The sequence below is a fragment of the Numenius arquata genome, chromosome 11 (assembly GCF_964106895.1).
Source record: "Numenius arquata chromosome 11, bNumArq3.hap1.1, whole genome shotgun sequence".
NCBI lineage: Eukaryota > Metazoa > Chordata > Aves > Charadriiformes > Scolopacidae > Numenius > Numenius arquata.
Window position 1 is genome coordinate 33,041,886 of NC_133586.1, and position 19,785 is coordinate 33,061,670.

The 19,785-nt window shown below is 37.7% G+C and overlaps 1 protein-coding gene across 5 annotated transcripts in view; it reads right to left on the minus strand.

The window, feature by feature from the left end:
- Positions 1 to 19,785, minus strand: part of FABP6 (fatty acid binding protein 6) — a 46,367-nt gene that overhangs the window by 20,163 nt on the left and 6,419 nt on the right. The window contains exons 4-5 of one of the 5 annotated variants that reach the window (XM_074155838.1): positions 14,319 to 14,402; positions 8,871 to 9,057 (exon numbers count right to left, since the gene is read on the minus strand). Coding sequence is in view for 2 of the 5 variants with exons in the window: in XM_074155833.1 (XP_074011934.1) it covers positions 3,415 to 3,475 (61 nt within the window). In the remaining 3 variants the exon portion in view is untranslated. Of the gene's footprint in view, positions 1 to 3,414; positions 3,727 to 8,870; positions 9,058 to 14,318; positions 14,403 to 19,785 lie in introns of those variants that run through there. The other 4 variants (XM_074155833.1, XM_074155835.1, XM_074155839.1 and 1 more) reach the window with 4 other exon arrangements.

Consider the following 19,785-nt stretch of genomic DNA (forward strand, 5'->3'; position numbering starts at 1 on the left):
AACATAGGCTACTGGTGTGCAGCCTATGGATAATAAGGAAGAAAACGATGACCTTTTAACAACAAACATTATCTACTTAATAAAAGACTACTATTTAGTCTTGTGAGACAATGTATTTTCTTGTATTAATTGAGAACCTAACAGGAATTGAAGCTGTTCAAGATTTTGTAGAACTTTTTGTTATATTTATTTAACACAAGAGATTTCTTCACTTTGGTAAGGAGTCATTTAAAAAAAATGACCACATTTTGAAGCACAGGGACACAGGATTTTTCCTTTTGTCTCTGCTTCTGTCTTGTAAAGTTTAAAGAAAAACTCATTAGTTTTAAGTACTGTTTCAAGGAAGAACAAAGACATTAAAAGCTTCTGTCTTTTCCCTGTTTTTCCTTTATTTTAAGGAATCGATGTGCTAAGAGTGACAGCAATCCAGGGAGACATGTAAGGGTCTCAGATAATCCCAGCGCTGTGTCTGGTCTAAATTGCTCCCATATCCATGGCCAACCTAGTTCTACCAAATGTATAACTAAAGCGGCCTCCTTAGAAAAATATTTCTAACTTGCAGTGTAGACACAGCATTACATTATCTCTTTTCAACATGCAAGCTTATACATAGCTTACATATAAAAAGGTTTATATTTTTTGTTGGAATAATATTTTTACATACCATGCTGCTTCTGGATTTTTTTAAAATCACAGTTAGTACTGGAAAAAACATAAATATTTATTTTTTCTTTGCTTTAAAACAAACACATTTTTAAAACATCTGAAGTGTCTGTTTTCAAATCCACGAATGCATTATATACAAGTGCCACTTAATAACTGTACCTTGACAGCAGTCCTACTCCCTTCACCTTTCCCCTCTAGTTTGGGATACTCGGAGCATTTTCGTTAATATATTGCAGAGTTCACTCCATGATATGTAGGATGAAAAATATGGGCTAGCAATGGGTACTGAGCAAGAGGTTAACTTTCAGCTTCAATAAGACAATCCCCCATTTAGAAATACCGATATGTTTCGTATATCTCAAGAGAAAACTCTCTAGGTCATTCCAATAAATTGAAATACATCTTTTGATTCTGAAACAGACTGTTTCTACTGAAAATGCAAACACAACTTTTTCTTATTTCCAACATGGAAAATATTTTTTAAAATAATTTTTTTCCTTAAGATACTGCAATTTCACAACTTCCTCATTTTCACACATCTTTACTTCTGTAATGTCAGCCTCTCCGGATCTGGATCATCAATGGTTACTGAAGCAAATACACAAAGCTGCAGAGCTAAGAAAAGGCCAAATTCCCCACTTGGCCTGCCAGGGGAACTCCTTCTACTGCAAGGGTTACTCAGAGTTCAGCATGCACGGAATAAACACAGCATACTTCACTATGCATCCTGCTTTCCAGACTGCTGCTCCCCAGCCCTCCCATCATTAAACCAATAGTATTGTATTTTAAATACAGATTATCTAGTTTGCCCCAGGTCATATGAGATGGGATTAATAGCCAGAAATCCTGATTCACTGCTGTCTGTTAAAACAATAGACACCCCTCCATTTTTTAGATATAATGGTTTCTCCAGCACATTGCCCTGTATCTCCACTGGTTTTCCTGAAGTGTATTAACCTCCATCTATTGCACTTGTAAAGCCTGCTGCTTTAGTTGGGCACATAAACCTGCATAGTTCAATTCTGTAATTCCAAAGGATTCCTTCAGCTGTAGTTCCTGAATCTCTGTTAAAGGCAACATTACATTTAGATACTACCTTGTGGTTTGTTTTTTTTAGGCACATTTGTTTTGCAGTTGAATTCTTATATTTTAAAATCATATTTACTAGATCCCTCCCATCTCCTTCACTCTCTAAAGCTCTTCCTCTATTCTCTTCTCCTGCAGCTCACCTGAACAGAAGAGTTAGATGGAACAGACAGCTCTCTGGTGATGGTGATAAGCTGTTTGCTACCCCAGTAAGCCATGCAAACAAGGGTTTTGTCTTAAAGAATCTCAAAGGCAGATAGGAGAAACCAGTATTTGAGTGAATTTTTCTTGTATTAGTGCAGTGTTTACAATTTGCCACACTGAAAATACTGATGCAGGCTAATTGTGCAAGAAAAGAAAGAGTTTGAAAATGTGCAAAGCAAAGAACGATGCATTTTTCTTAAAATACGAGAAAAGCCACTTTTCTTTGCATATAAGTACATTTTTGGGATTCAGCTATGCTTTGATGTGTTTGATTCACAGTAACATCTCACTGCATATTTTATAACAATCTGAAATTATTTATATTTCCTTAGATACATTTAACAGGAGAAATAAATATTCTTTTGTAGCAGAGAAAATATATACATCTTACATGCCAATTCTTCACAACCTCCAAACATGCAGATCTTTGCATCTGCTTATTCTATTAATTGCTTTTATTACATCTAGCCTGTAGCGTCCCTCTTCAATGGTTCTATTTATTCTTGAGTTGGTCAGGAATAAATTTGCTGTTATTAATCAAACAACACTGATGTAAAACTGGGAAAATGAGACTGTTGTTAACAGCTGGGATTTTATCTTAAACCCTGGAATAAGCCATATTTCTTTTAAAGTTTCCTTCCAGAATCAGAAAGAAAACCTGGAAAACACTTAAAAAATCTTCGAACTTGTATTTAAAAGTTCCTTTACTTCAAAGTACCAAACAACAGTTTTTCTCTCCTAGTTGATGGGAAAGCAGCAGGGAACAAAAAACCTAAACATTGAAAATTGCTTATTTTTTTTTTTAAACTTAATTTTTAACCTAAACTTGCATTTTTGAATGGCTCAGTTTGGTAACATACATAGATCACTTATCACTCTCAGGATGCTTAAAAATTTAGATGTTTAGTTCAGTGCCTGGATACGGTGCCAACTTCCCAATATTCTGGTTCCTCAGAGAGAAAATGCTTTGACAAAATTTGCACAAAGTTTAAAAATCAATTGCATCCACCAGTAATGCAGGATTCCAGTGCCCAGGATTATCCTTGTGACTTCCCTGGTGAGCATACTGAGGTGGTTCTAAAACCAGTCTGAATTTCTGTGAATGTTCCTCCAGAGTAGGCATGGCCTTTCAGAGCAGGCTCTGAAAATCCGGTAGAGACATCTGTGTCATAAGCCATACTGCCATCTAGTGATAGAGCTTTAATTCTGCTTCTTCACTGAATAAATGTTCAAATACGCCACAGATGGACTTCTGTGCCAAAATCTGTGGCTTATAAGGCTAGTTGCAGCTTTTGTCCTAAAAACTAGGAGATTTAAAGAAACCAAAATACTTAAGCTCTGCCTGTATGACATTGGGATTTTTATTGCATTTACAAAATTTGAGATATAAGCAGGCTATTAAATACATTGACTGAAAATGCTATACTGTGCTTGTTTAACAGCAAGTCTTCCACCAACCTTCAAAGCTCTTTTTTTGCAAGAAGCACCCGATGAGATTCCATAAACAAGCCACTATCATCTCTGCTTGTGTTTCCGCTCTGTTAACACAAAGGGACTCTGTTTGGCTTCAGGTTGCTAAGGACAGCCTTGCAACGCTATGTTGCCTTGGTTCAAGGTGGGCTGCCTTTTGCTTTTATTGTGCTTGGTTTTTTTTTTCATTTTGCTTCTTGATAGAATGCAGAATCCTTCATTCAGAATAAGCCATGATAATGATTCCTGCATGCAAAGACAGGATGATGGTGAGATTAGGCTTTATCATAAAAATCCCTCTCAACTTGCTAACGCGTAAAGTGTGATGAGGACATTCTGATATTGATTTGAACTGCAAGGTCTGTCTCCAAGGATTGAAATACAAATTTCTTCAGCCCTTTGTGACTATTAATTACTAATTCTTTACAGTTCTAACACACTTTTCTCTTGAAGCTGCCAATATCCTTTACAAATAGTATGTTGCAAAGGCCAGAGGAATTGAGCTAGTACTTTTCTCAAGGTCAAAGAGTGATGTCTGTGCATCCACTACTGCTTAGCACATCTGAAAATTAGTTCTCACCATGTCTTATGATTGTTGAGTTTCTGTTGAGATCTGTTGTGAATATGGGATAGTCTTCAAGGGTATGTGGTTATAAACCACTATTCTACTGCATTCTGGAGCCTGTAGAACAGGCAAGCTGAGACACTTGTTTGAAGAGAAATAAATATCATTTATCCTGCTCTATTCATCTCCTTTGAGTGTTAGGCTCACGCAAGCCTGTGATGCTTTACATACTGATATTAACTATTTAATGACTTTCATTCTGGCAGATGGGATGGGGGAAAAGCAAAAATGCTGAAACAGAGAAAAGAAGATAGGAGTGAAGGATTAACATGGAAAAAATACAGCTAATACAGAACGGGAGCAGGTTTCTCAGACAGCAGTTCTGGAATCTGCAATAAAACACTTCATAATTAACAGCAACTAAAACTATATTTAGAGGGTCAAATCTCTGGTTTGCCTAAATTTTTATGCCTAGCTTTCTTCTTGACACCTGTGGAAATGCTAATACTTAAGTACAGCGTATGAGAAGAGGCCCAAAGAACTGTGTCTCTTCAGCTTGGAGAAATGAAGGGGAGACCTTATTGCATTCTACAACTACCTCACTGGAGGAAAGAGAGCAGATGGAGTCAGACACTTCTCAGAGGCATGGTGATAAGAGGAAGAAGAACAGACACACTGGGAATATGAGAAGTTCTATGAACTATTATGTTTTTGGGTTTTGGGGGTTTTTTGGGTTTTTTGTTGTTGTTGTTGTTTTGTTTTTTTGTTTTTGTTTTTTTTAAACCCATGAGACTGGTGAAATATTGGAACAGGTAGCCCAGAGATGTTGTGGAATCTCCGTCCTTGGCACTGGTCAAGACCCAAGTAGAGACGGCCCTAATCATGTAAACTTTAAGGCATCATGCCTTTAACTAGACACGTTTTGAGTGGGGGGTCAGACTAGATGACCTCTGGCAGTCCCTTCCAAGCTAAATTATGCATCTCTGACAATATAATCAACCATTTTCTGCCTTGGCCAGTGAGCCAAATGAAAAATATCCTTTGTCCACAAACGGAACTTACAAACATAGCAGAAAAATACAAGCATGAAACAGACTCCACTTCTTTGCCCCATCTCTCTCAAAAGTTTTACTTGCCACAAACCTGGAAAATAATTTTCAAATGTTTTAAACCACTTATAAAGTCAATTCCTTTTCCAAGAATTCAAAAGAGTGACAATCTCCTTGATTTTTTTTGTTTACTACTACGCAAACGAACTTTTGACAAAGTTAGCTTATCAAAACTCTTAGCTTACAAGAAAATGTAGTAATTAAATAATAGCTTTATAACAGTAGTTCGGTGAGATGATAAAATCAACATAATATTTTGAAAATATTGAAGAAAGTTAAAAAAAAAAGGAAATCTTAAATAAGTATCAAAAAGACCACTTTAGTCCAAAATAAAAAAATGTTTTTCTGCAAAGGAATATCATCCTCTGAGAAGATACTTGTCTCAAGAGTCCCAATCTTTGTGAAAAGATGATTTACTATAAAAATACACCTCCACTGCTGCACAATGCCTTAAAGTTACTGCTATCTCCAGGGACCAGCACAGGAAAAAAATATAAAATTTTGCTAATCACACATGCATGGACTATGATACAAAATCTGGATGCCTAATATGGATTTTAAAGCCAAGGGGAATCTACTGGTTTCCACTGTTGATTTTAAAAACATCAATCTGCTTCTTTTATACAGCTTTTCTAGAAGTGATTTCTATTCTTAGGCCCAGTTTATATCTTGATTTTGTAGGGTTTATCCGCACTGTTGCCACACAGCATTACTATTTGTAACCCAAGTGTCACTAAGAGCTCTTTGGCCAGAGGCATTTAGACCTTCTGTGCCCTAACTCTTCACAGCTGCATCACTGCCTCCAGCTTCCTCTCCTAGAAGAAATGCTTATTAGATTATTGTTACATGCTGCTATTCTTGCGCTTGCACAAAGGCTGTCCAGAGGGCTAGACAGAAGATCTGCTTTCCCTCCCCTCTTCAGGCTCCTCAAAGCTGAAAAGTAGTTTGCTCAGAAAAGCTGTATGGACTACGTAGGTCCCTGCATAAAGAAATAATTCTTGCAGAGAAGCCCAAAATCACTGGTGTGGCTATTGGCCACTGAGTGATGTTCACAAGGGTGGAAGCAGCAGGAGAGGTTCCTGTCCAGACCCTGTAATTAGGGACTGAAGGGAAGGAGAAACGTAGAGCAGTACGGGGAGCTGCAGTTAGAGGTTTCACATCTCTTCGTTACTCCCGAGAAAGGATGCTCATGCTAGGGGGTCATCACAGCACAAAAAGTCAGGAAGAGAAATGGCTGGAACCAGCTTCATAGCATCGTGCTGCTGTGCACTGGATAAGCTTGCAAGCAGGAGACAGGCCAGCTGAGAACACAACCACTGCAGTCCCCTCTGCTCAGTCGCTGGCAACTGAAATCACAACTAACTGAAGTAGCAGTGAACAGTGAAATCCTTTCAGTACTAATTTTCAGTCTTCTGTTTGAGATACAATCCTTCTCCTACAATAACGGTATTTTTTTGAAAGGTTTGGCTTTGTCTGGTCAGTGCCTTCTCTTCTAAGTCAATGTGACCTACATACAGACATGATCCAAATAAAAAATTAAAGAGAGCTTTATGTGACATTGCTTGGCTGAGCCAGCTCTGGAGTTGCTGTGGCCTCTGTGTTATTTTTTCACACACAGTCAGATATGAGCTTATAATTTTTGTTTGTTTTTTTTTCTTCACTATCATAATGAATGTTTAAATATCTCTCTTCAAAAAAAATAATCTAGAGTTTACCCACTGAAGGTGGCATTGATGGACACACCCTTGCTAGTGTTGTTATCCTGATATTTAAAAGAATTAAGCACCTAGAGTTATGCCTCCGTCTGAATAAAATACAGGACTGAGGCACACAATGAAGTTACTGCGAGTTAACACTTTACCACTGAGCCACAGTAATTGATACGTGGGTTCCCGTAGCTGCTTGCCAACACGCAGTACAACATGTTAGCTTAAATCATTTTCACCAAGACACTTTGATGAGGTTTGGAAGGCAGAAGAAACTACTCTAGGGACATGGAATCCAACCCCTGCTATAACTTACATTTAAATCAAGATTGGTAGGATCATTACTACCTGATGACTGTTCATTAAGCCTGGGTGAGATAAATTTGGTAGTTAGTTCAACTCCCAGTGGCTGGACACTTACTGCAAACTGATTTCATAGCACAAAGGTCTATTCCATTTGGAATAACTCAGTCTCTGAACCGATCTCTATCTGGATCACTGGCTGGAAGTGGAGTTGTACTGCTGTTCCAGAACATGCAATTCACTACCACAGCTGGCACCATTCTGACAAACAAAAGAATAACCAAGAACTGAACTGCCCTGAAGGATCCTCTGCTCTGTGATTTGTCCCTGCAGGTCAGGGCTGTGCCCCACCAGTACAGCAAGGGGCACTGTCAGGCCTTGTGATATACCTGCACTCTGGGTATAAACAAAGAGGTGCAAATCCCCGTGCTGTCAGTGTGGCACCTTTCACTAGCTCTACGTTACTCAGCAGTGAGCAGAGAGAAACAAGAGGCATTTCAGCATAGTGAAGGAGAAGCAGCTGGCTAAAGGATGAAGGAATAGAAAGAAGCAATTATACTATTATGGCTATCAAACAAGCCCACATCACTCTTACTTGTGCTTGGGGGTGCAAGGCCAGCTCATATCCACCCTTTGCTGCTGATTGTTTTTTTGACAGAAATTGCTCCCTAAACAGTCATGTTCAGTGATTATTTGTCTCCTTCCTTCTTCCTCTGATTACAGCCAGACTGGGATATCCCTGATCCGCATAGAAATGAATATTTTAAAAGTCAGTGCTGTCCTCAAAGGGGCTTGTGCACCATTAGGTCTCCAGATTTACTGCACTAGCAAAGAACAGTGTAGTAATGAGGTAGCAGCAATAGGCTACAAATGAGGAGAAAAGAGCTAAAAGCAAAGGATTTTGTCTTAGTACATACCTGGCTGTAAATTAAAATTATCATTGAGGTCCTGCCTTTACGTAAGGAATTTTCACCAAATTTTGTAACCATAATCATAGACTCAACTCTGTATTAGTAATTATTCTTGATTCTTGACTCAGCACATGCACCACATTTTGCCTATAATCATGAACAGCCGGGAAGCCCTACTATCAAAAAAATAAAACATATTTAAACAAGACTTTGATGTGTTACTGTGTTATATCAAGTTCTCTTGTTTCCTAGGTCTCTGCATGAGAAGGTTTCCCACAGCTAACAGCAGTTTGAGCAAAATAGTAACTATTCCCTGACAGTAGCACAGATTTTCCCAGAACTATCGAGAAAGTACAATTATCCATTGCAATATGTGCACCCAGGTCAATACAGTCGGCAACAAAAATGTTAACGAATGCAAGGAATTGTGTTCTCACTGTGTAAGATGTGTTACAGCTTCATCACCTGCCTTCAGAGTTTTGCCCTCAAAAGAATGTTCAAGTCCAAGCCACAATTCACACCTATTCCCTTCTGGTTGTATTCCTTTACATTAATCCAAAAGCAATCACACAACGTAAGTATCAGTCCATTTTTCCTCCCCACTCATAGCTCTCGTACCTCTCTTCTGGCCATTCACCAGCTCTGCTAACAGAAGAGCCCTGAAATCGAGTCATAATCAACCTTGACTCACTGGATGGACCTTCTCTCCCATTGAACCATATAAAGCGTTGTGGTTGCGTTATGCCTATAATGACTGGCTCTACTTGCTTAACTCTCCGAATTGACTCATTTTTTCCACCATTTGGGAATGATTCAAGAGCTTATTTTGGCTTGACCAGATCTGACTCACCCTGGGTGACTTCAGAAATTAGAATCAAATTGAGATTGGTGTAGAAAAAGCAAAACTATAGTAAAATTGTAACTACAGTCTCTCTCCTGTTGTGACAAAGAATTCCTGGCTTCCAATCTGACTGCAGAAGCAGTATTTATCTGGTCCATCACTGGTCCAAGTCTGCATCAATCAGCCAATTTTTATTCTGAGGGAAAAAAACAATGAGTATCATCAATCCCTTTTATATTAAATTTATGGCATAAAGGAAAACAACATTACAATTACAAAAATTTCACTGTACCAGAGATATAAAAATTTAAGAAACCTGTTCATCCATATATATGAATCCATGATGAAAAACCAGAGAAATAGTATCAAATTTCCCCAATTACGATGTATTAATATAAACATCAGTGTTTTCAACCATAAAATACTACTTTGTTTTAATAGAGAGGCTTAAACAAGCATTTAAAACTTTAATATTTCATACATGAGTCTGTTCTATGCCTGCAAGTACAGGGTAGGCCAGGTTACAAAATATGCATAAGGGGACACTGCCAGGTGAAAAACACTGGGCAAAATTCCAAGGGCTTTACTGCATACCTGTTCAGTTTTTTGCCAGGCAAACTCCTTTGAAATCGATGGGAATTTTGCCTGAGCAGAGATCAAGGAATGTAATAGTCAAAAACAAGCAAGCAAGCAAACAAACTTATTACAAACTCCCCCCGCATTATTAAAAATAGAAAAGATGCTACAATATTAAAGTCTAATGTACTACTTATGATTATGCAGCTAGTGAGACATGCAATCTTTAGGACGAGATTTCTACTGAAAAAGAAGTAATGGATTAGATCTAAGTTTGGAAAAACTTAGTGCACAAATCCTAACGGAGCAGAATTTGACCTGTCTATGCTTTGATCGCAGCACCTCATCGGCTAAGGGTACACATGCCAAATGACTGCTGTCTACTCATTTTAACGACCTTCAGAACTTCTTAACTTTTTGCGTGAGGGCAACCCTTTAGGAAAAAAGAAGTTACTCAGAATAACAGTAAAGTTTAGATAAGTAGTTTAGGAGCCATCAGTAGTTTAGACATCTAACCTAAAAAAACCCTGTAACTATCTGTCTTTTTTTTAAAGAGAGCCTCAGTGAAAGTAATTTGATAGCACCAGGCAACTGAATTAACTATATCAACCATGTTATAACAAAAATGTATCAAATCAGAAGTTGCTCCTAAATGCATCTTCCTCAAAGATATGGAGGATGCTTTGTGATGATCGATTACATTCCAATTATTGAATTTTAAACAATACTGATTTTTACATCTTTGACTCTTCAACTCAGAGAGGATAAGAGAATTTCTCCTTCCTTCTTTCTGTTCCTTCCTCTGCCCTGCTAAGGTATGTGGGTGCTTTAGCTTTCATGCAGAATCCTAACTGCAACTTCTCCATTGTTATTAAGAGAGAGCATGATTTAATTCTGTTAATTCTTTTGAGACATGGAGCCTTGGATTGCATTGTATGATTTGTATGATTCACCATACCTTATTTACTACAGAAATGCAGCACTTGACAGGATACATCATGAAATTCAAGTTGCATTTCAGAATATTTTTGTCATTTGAATGGATGCCAAAGCAGAACAAACTGACCATCCCCAGACACATAACAGACTGCAAGAACTGGTGATGGAACATTCAGTAAACATAACATCCAACAGACATAGTAATCAACGACAGGAAGGTGAAAGTAATACTAAATGCCAGTGGTGCTCCAACATTAATTATCTAGACTGCAGACCTCAAAAACACAAAGACTGAACCTTGTATGAAGTACAGATTTCTTGGAAGCAGCGTTACATTTTTAAATCATTCCCAGTCTTTCCCCCATAATAAATAGAAGGACATGGTACAGTTTATTTTTGTTCTTAACAGTTTTCCCTCTTTTTATTCCATTAGTTAGGTTGAGCCTAAAAAGAGGAATCCTATAATTGTACGAAAAAGCAGTCACTAATATCTCCTTCCTTTTCAGAATGAAGTCTCTCTATTGCAATTTAATTTCTGTGTTTTTTAAACTAGTATAAACTATGCTGGGAAAAATGCATTTTTAAATCAGTTCTCAATGGTTTTGCAGCCTAACTATGCCGACTAGAAGCATGAAGAAAAACAAACATACTTCTTACCAACCCTTCCAGTGAATAGAAATAAATTTAGGTTGGCAAAGGTATCTTTTTCCTAGTAGAATATGTACTATTCGGCATGGTGGTTTTAGCTGTAGTGGGCAAGGAGAAGGAACTCCATCTGTTGAAATAAACTGTGCTATACAGCTACATCAGCATATCCTTAGTACTGCAGACTTGGCCCTTATTCTGTGATAAGCCTCCACATGGAGAATTAGATTAGTACCACTATAGAGAAATGCAGCATAGTTACACCAACGTATTTCCTCACAAGGATGGTGAACCAGTTGTTGAAGGCTTGCATTTTTCTTTTTATTATTTGCTGGGGGTGGGAGGGGAAAGTTTCAGTTTGACAACTCTAGAAATAAGAGAATTTGTGTTATAAACGATACTAATACTGCATCATCCTTCATATGTAATTCAAGATCAGACATTACTGCTATTACCGCAGTGAAATAACCCATTGTGTTTAAACATTCTGCACTATTTTCATGCATTCTACTATCATTTAAGAATCTGCAGTACCTATTGAGCACCACTATTCAAGTTTTCTTCCCTAAGGCAGGCATATTACCTTACTTCACAACTTATTCTCTAGTATTTAAATTAGCCAGTAACAAAAAAAAAAAAAAAAAAAAAAAAAAAAAACCCAAAAAAAAGTGTGGTGACACTGAGCATTTGCCTAGAAAGTCCGTTATGTGCTTTAACTACAGCATTGAAACTCAGAGCCTACAGTTACCAGAGGATACTTTGTAGAAAACAGTATAGGGCCTCAGTAGATTCCACATCAAGAGTTGTTATCACGCAGACAGAAAAAGACAGGACCTTGGTACGTGACAAAAAAGCAAGCATTCCTGATAACCTCAAGGATATAAAAATTGGGCTTTGGCAGCTTTAGAAGTCACTTGACCAATGGAAGAACTGCAAAAAACTGAACAACCCCATTCCAGTTTTCTGACAGAGGCACATTCACGAAGTTCTGAATTCAGCCTTGCTGTCAGACTCCACAGACCGCACAGAGCTCTGGAGAATAGCCTGACGTGGGTAAAAACATTCTGTGAGACAACACAGACTTCCTGCTTAGGTCCTTGTAATGCCCACCCCTATAACGTAACAGTTTGAATTTCATTGAAATGCTCTGAAACCCTGCTCAATGTCCCCAAATCGCCTGTCAAAACTCTTCACGGATTCCTGCTAACACAATAACCCTCTCTGAATATAAACAAGAATCCAGTTCTGCACATTCTACTCTGACATATATGTCAAGTAGAACACAGACAATAACCACAACAAACAAATAATTCAGGAGCTCAAACAAGATCCAGCCACTCTTATCTTACAGACTGCAGTTAAAAGGAACAAACAGTGTTTTGCAAATTATCAAGATTAGTTCTAATTACATTCATTTTCTGCCTTTAGAGTTGCCAATAGATAGATATGTAGAAGTCATGGCTAAACACAGGCTGAATGTCACAGTGACAGAGATGTTATTATAGCTTAGCATTTGTAATTTTATTGATTTGTCTGTGACAGGGCCAAGGAAAAGCATTTCTTAGGGTTTCCATTTTGACTGCATCACTCCAACTCTACATTCCCCAAACTTTTGGACAAGCAACTTTTACCACCTTGCAAATTTTTCCACTGATCACCATGTGTCCTTATCATTGACAGGATAATCAAGACTTCTATGTTAATCATCTCTGACGTAGTTTTGTGGACCAGCCGCCAAGCGCTTGCCCTGACATAACAAACCACAGTGTTTTACTGATTACAGTAGCAGAACCAGAGCCTATTTTGTTTTGGGGATGATGGAATGTTGGTTCTATGGCTGTAAGGCTCGAGTTAAAAGCAGTCTCTGAAGGAGGGCAACACAATTTCCCAACCATTAACAATCAAGCACCCCCTTGAAAGATAACAGAGCAAGCTCTTAGCTTGAAGGATTCTTTCTCTTGATGTGCAAACCAATGGCAAATAGTGTTTTCTCAGAGTTAGAAGTTACAAGATAACCTGGTAAGAGCAATTAAAACGTGATCTGGCTTTATCTAAGGAAGTGATTGCCAAAGACCATGCTGAGTATTGTTGATGGGGTCTGGCAGGAAGACAGGCCGAGCCTGAATACTCCATAAATTGAACCTACCTGGAATTTGATTAAGTTGCGGTAAGAAAACATGCCTATCAGATATGCATAAAATACAGGAGATATTATTTTCCTTGTTTTGAAATACACTTAGCACAACAGGTTCTACAACTTAAAGTCTACCAGAAAACAGAACATGAGACGCTGACAAGAATAAAGATCTTTAAGAGAATACCGTGTGATATATTGAAAACAGCAAAACGGTTTAATATCTAGAAGGAATTAGAGTGGTCAGAACTGCAGATATCTTAGTCATCAGGACCTAACGTCCTAACATTCATGTTGTCATTTCACTGTGTTAATGATTGAACTCCGTAGTCTTGTGGCCAGACTGTGTCTTTTAAGTGCTCTTATTTCAGGGAGCACTGGAAGTCACTGCATGCCAAGCTTATTTTGCTGTCAATGCACAGGGGAATGTTTGTGTCCTGAAAGCAGCACAGCATTTTCTTCCTTGCATACTTAATGCTCATAGGGTTTTAGCAAAGAAAGGTTGCTACAACCCTGAGATAACTAAGCCTGTTAGACAGTGGCGCAAATACAAAATTGCTGATGGAATTAAGGCATGTGACAACACAGTGTTATAGCACAGCTATTCTTTATTAGGTGAAGGAAGGTATTTCCCACCTGAAACTCCAAGTACCACACATTTCTTGATCCAAATGAAAAGCTGTTCAGCACATGGCAGAGAAATGAAGAGATTTTGCAAGATTAACTTCACTGTTAAAGATGAGGTGGGATGACAGCACTCAGCTCCAGCTGCTGGCTGCTATATGCACACCCCGAGGCTACTGAAAGATGGCAACATCCTCAGCTAGTCCTCATTTTGGGGGAGGAGGTGAAAGGGGGAGAAGGACCTTATTTGAACAGCTAAAAATTTGTACTGTCTTCCAAAGAAACTAAGGACATAAAGACGTAACTCTCTCCTTCCAACCCCTCCCAAAAGGCTGACCAAGAGCAATCTCTAGCTTATTTCCCTATATATTCCCCCTCAATACCCGTGATATTTTAAAATTAATAATAAACTTGTCATTTTTATTAAACACTAGGGACCATTTATTATTTTTATCAAGAATGCAAAAATACGCAGAGTAGACAGGTACACATATAGTCTGAGGTACATTTTCAAGATCAGAAGAGCTGAAAATACTTGCCTGTGACGACAGCATTTCTTGACTTGGTAAACCATGCACGTCAGATAAGGCCTGAGGAAGTAAGAGGGTGGATAAAGGGGAACTCTGTGGAAAGAGAGAAAGAAAAGAGAAACAGATAGACAAAGAGGGAGTAAGAACAAATCCTCTAGCAAAGCCCCAAAGAAATTCCAGGAAAAAAAAGGTCTGGCATTGAAAATTGCTAACTGCAAGTTTTATTCTAATTTTAGTCAGAGAACAGAGCATCTGATAAAGAGATGAAATGTGCACATCAGGCACAGAGACATTAGCATACACAAATGGGCCATGACCTCTCCAACTGTTGTTAGTGGTTTTTTGTGTGTGTGCTTGCAGACACCGTGAGGCAAAAATTCATCCTTAGTGTAATTGGATTAAGAAGTCAGTGGAATTATATCAGAAATGAATATTACCCTAAATATCTTTATATTGATATGATTATATGGTATGAGAATATTCCAGCTCAGAGTGGCTTTTTCCCTCCCTCACATGAGAGCTGCAGACCTCAATACTAGCTGTTTTTTGTCAGCGTTTTCTTTTTTGTTTGTTTGGTTTAAGTTTTTTTGTTGGGTTTTTTTTTTTGATTGTTGGTTTTTGATGTTTTGTTCTGTTGTTTTTTTGTTGCTTTTTTTTTGTTTGTTTTTAACTGAGAGGTTAGCTGGTTGGCATGGCTAAGCAGGATGCTGCATCTTTCATTACTCTTGTTCAGCCTTTTTAAGCAAGTGGAAAAGGCTTGAAAAACTTGGATACATTGTCATTTATGCTACACCCCTTCCCTTTGAACAGGTGTATCACAAGAGAGGCAGCAAGAACCAAGTTAGTGTGGAATCTTGGGCTCCATAATGTCTCAAAATCATTTTATGACTTTCAAGTCATCGGATAGATAGTAGATGGTAAGCTCAAAGGAAGATCCAATTACAAAACATACCAGTTATGAATGGCATGCGGATAGTAAGACAAGGATGTGAGACGGGTAAACTGTGAAATCAAGGTGACTTTAAGAGTGACCCCCAATTATAAGCACATTTTTGAAACCTACCTAGAAAATCCTAATATAGATTTTTTCTATTTCGTTGACTTTACTGCAGTGCTTAGCTCTGATTTGTAGCCAATCCATATATAATTGTTGCATACAAGGCAATGTCTAGCTGGAGAACACATTTGCCTTCACCAGCCATTTTACTGAAATACATCCAATTGGTCATGTAAACCAATTAGCAGAAAAGCTGAATATGTCAATAGCTCTTAACTTAAGGAGAGAAATTAATTTTTAATTTATGGAATAGCTAGATGCATCTTAGAGACTAATTATCTGGTTACTGTGTCTTTGTAATAACACTTAGCACTTACACAGCACTTTTCATCCCCAAGTTGTTTTTAAACATACACTATAATTAAACCACATTAACTTTTCATTCAAAGAAGTGTATCGTCCATACTTCACAGCCAGCAAAGCTGCGGCTACAAATAAGTGACAAAGAGAAGGACACAGTATCAGAGATGTGCTGGCAGCTGCTTGCTTCAGCCCAGGAAGTACAACAGTTCCAAATGATTACTAGTCAATTCTGTTTCCTCTATTGTCCCATCTTCTTAAGTTCTGACAGCACAAAAACCTAAATGAGACTACACCATGTGGGATTCCCACTTCTGTAAGTATATAAGGTCAGTATTTTACCATTCCTGTTATTCCTATTTGACATAAGATTTATCTTCAGGGAACACAGATATGGAAAAACCACACCTCAACAGCTGTAAGTTCTCTCAATCTTGGGGTCAACGGAGCTTGCCTACAGATGCAAAACTACCTCAGAAACACTACTGTGTTTCCACAACCAAAGAGCAAGAATTCCTTTGAAATTATTTAAGGCAAAAGAGACTTTTGTAACTTGCTCAGAAGACTTCTATGAGAAATTTCAAATTAATTGCCATGCTAACTTACCTATATTTGAGTTTAGGCCTCCCAACTTATCCTAGCTCCGGTGATAATGTCACCAATGCATTACAGGCATGTCAGTAGCATACGCATTTCAACCCACAACCTATGAGTTTAATAGCTGGTTGCATTTTTCAGCACCATATCACTCATTTTTCATACCTTCAGCCACACACATTTCTCCATTTCCGAGGAGATATTCTGAAACTTGCTTACATACAAAATATTCATAAGACATATTGCATTACTTGAAATACAATTTGTGATCATTTAATCATGCTGCAATTTTATTTTGCCGATTGGAATGATTGAGACTCAGAGCTACAGAGAGTTTGGCTTTTGATAAACTAACCATTCTTTCATTTCCATTTATTCCCTTAATTCTTTTCAGACAGAAATCTAGAAATCTCTCCCATAGGTGTCCCAAAGTAATGAGACAGAACTAGAACTTAGAATGTAAATTCTTACACAATCTTAGTTACAAATAGCCCCTTTCATCCTAAAGAATACCTAATGTCCATGCATAACAGACAGAATTCATTAAATTAGACATTCTTGACTAAAACTCAGGAGCCAAGGAAGAAGGATATAGATCCTAAGAAGCTGGTTTATATTGCTCAACGTATAAAGCAACATCAAATCTTACACAACCTGCCATTTTTACAAATGAATTTCTGGGCAATTCAGAAGTATCCTAGTGATGCTAAAGAACATCATTATTGTGGCTCGATGCAGTACCTGTCACAAGATAAAAGAGGACATGATGGAAGGGAATTAAAGCCAAAAAAAAGAAAAAGTTGCTAAACCCCAACCCTGTTCCGGAGCAGAAGTTAACACATTTAAACTGCAACTTCATACCTAAGGTTACTGCATTCAATTTACCTGGAGAAAAAATAACAATACAAAACACCCAACACACAAACCATACCACCACAGAAAAGAAAATATCCTAAGTCATCAAGACTAATATCCTAATTCTCAGGAAAAGTACTAGGAGAACTTCAGTTGCTTGTTTTATGTTTCAAGTCAAAGACAGTACCTCCTGAGACACTCCAAGGGTTACTCCCCAATCGCTATTCTGGAACACCTTCCTTGAAGGAATGATTTTCTTCATTATTGGACAATTACTTTAAAAATACAGAGACAAAAAAGTAAGTTTAGTCTTAGACAGAACTTCAGGTTCAAAGAATGAAACCTTAAGCTAAGGCTACAGAACATACCGGTATTAGCAATGACTTGCCCTTACAACAAATCCTGGAATTGTTTCTTCTGCTGTGCAAAGTAAAAGAAATAACTCAGCATTTAGAACTGGTACAACTGCAGGGGTCTCCACACTGATAACCGTGGCACCAATAAGCATCAAGGGCATTTCTACTGGTGTTAGGGCAGCTTGAAGAGATTATGCCACAGCAGCAAGGGTATCTGCAAAGGACAGTCACAGTGAAAAACTGCACTATGAAAATTTCAAGTTGCATGGCAAGGCCTCACTTTGGAAAGTCTTATTCAATCAGAACAGAGTATCCATAAAGCGACTTGTTCTGTAATAGTTTCTGTGAGCAAACTCTTCTGCGACATGAGCCATTACTCAGTGTAGGATGACGATTTAGCACTGATTCAGGTAAAGACTCTTAATGACTCAATTTGTAAATCACTTGAGTGTTCTGTAGGGATTTCCTACTCAAATTCAGGTAAGGACCAGTCTGTTTGACATGTCAGGATTATATTTCAATGAGTAACTGATACATACGGTGCTGTAAACTTCACTGCAAAACATGTAAAAGTTTTCTCATTCTTTATTTAAGTTTTCTTTTCAATCTACAATTGAAGGGGTAAAGATTTACAGAATACAGAAGAGGTATCTATTACCTAATTACTGGTAGAATATCAAAGGAGGTGGTATCATCCCAGATCATTGAGGAAAGGAGCTGGAGTCTAACAACCACAGAAGAGATCTTTAAAAGATTGACAGTGTAAGTTTTTAAATTAACATGGGAGGCAAAACTGAATAACCTCTCCACTAAATTAAGCTTTCAGCAACCCTATGGATTCTGAAAGCCAGAGTGTGTTTTAGACCAGTAAGTTATACCTAAAGATAAAGGAATCTGAAGAACTACAGCAGAATTTCACAGCTAAGTATCTGGCAAGACACAATTACTTTTCCATCCCCTATTAAACCTATGGAGCTTGATTAGAAGATTGAGAACACAGATGACTTTCCTACAAATTCATCATCTTGAAACTGAAACATAAGGTTTTACTTGCAAAAATCTGCAATTGTGAATGGACATGTGATCAAGATGCAAAAGCAGCAGCCAAATATGGTAGAAAGAAGCATATACAAATATTAATGACAAGCCAGAGAAATAAAAATGTGTACATTACAGTTAAGTCACAAAATTAGAAATAACTGACCACATCCAAATATACAAAGACTTGCATTCCCCTCAGAAAGAACAACACTGTTTAGACCACTTGAAGCAAATGGTTTCCTTTACATTAGTTTTTTTATACAACCTTATATTTATGGTAAAACATCATGAGACTCCGGCTAAAGTATCATCTAAAACTTGACTAATAATATGCCCTACTCTGTTCACTACAAGTCATAGACAGGGAGATCTTTAAACGTGCAGAGAGAAATAAAAAAAATTTAACATCTGAAAGAAAGCAGCTTTCGATTTCCCTGGATCTTAAATTCAGTAACACAGTCCCCAAACGTACTGCTCTTGGCACTAACAGAGTCATCCAGAGAGAACACACTAGCTAAAGGTCTGCTCTTTGCAAAACATGGAAAATGCAAAACACATTCTTTTGGAACAAGAAAATTAAGCTTTCCTAAAACCATCAAGGAAAATTAATAAAAAATGTTAAGGAAGAACACTTCTGTAACTAATACTCAAGTCCGTTTAAACAATGTATATAAGTAATTTGATTCCTGACTAGTCAGAAATTGCATTATGTTTTGCATAAGCCCTGAAAACATAAATATTGTTTTAGCTATGAAAATTCTTTTAGCTCTAAATTATTCAGAGATTCTAAGGCCTTTATGCTTTCAAAAATACTTAGCCTTAGCACTCAAAATTAAGACAAAATGAAGTTAGATACCTCAACAGATTGGTCACTTACTGGCCAAACAAACACTTGTTAACATTTGTAGAACCCTCTTTACCTCTTGAGAATATGGCAGTACAGGTGATAATCACAATTTCAATGTTTAAACTGTTAAACTAAAGTATCCGTATAGTTAAAAAGACAGACGGCCTTCTGAAATCACTTCAGAGCTAGCTTAGCATCCCTTCCTGAACCACTCTCCAGAGACTGATTCCTTTCTCCACTAACAGAGCTCCTAAACTAGTCATTTAATCTAGGCACTCAAATTAGGTCATGTAAACATACCTAAACAACTCTTGAAAATGAACTTTCTTAGTTATTTAGGCCCATGTTAACGAATTAGCATCTCCTAGACTGAATCCACCTGGTCTATCAGACCAGGGGAATGGAAGAAGTACTTCCATGCCT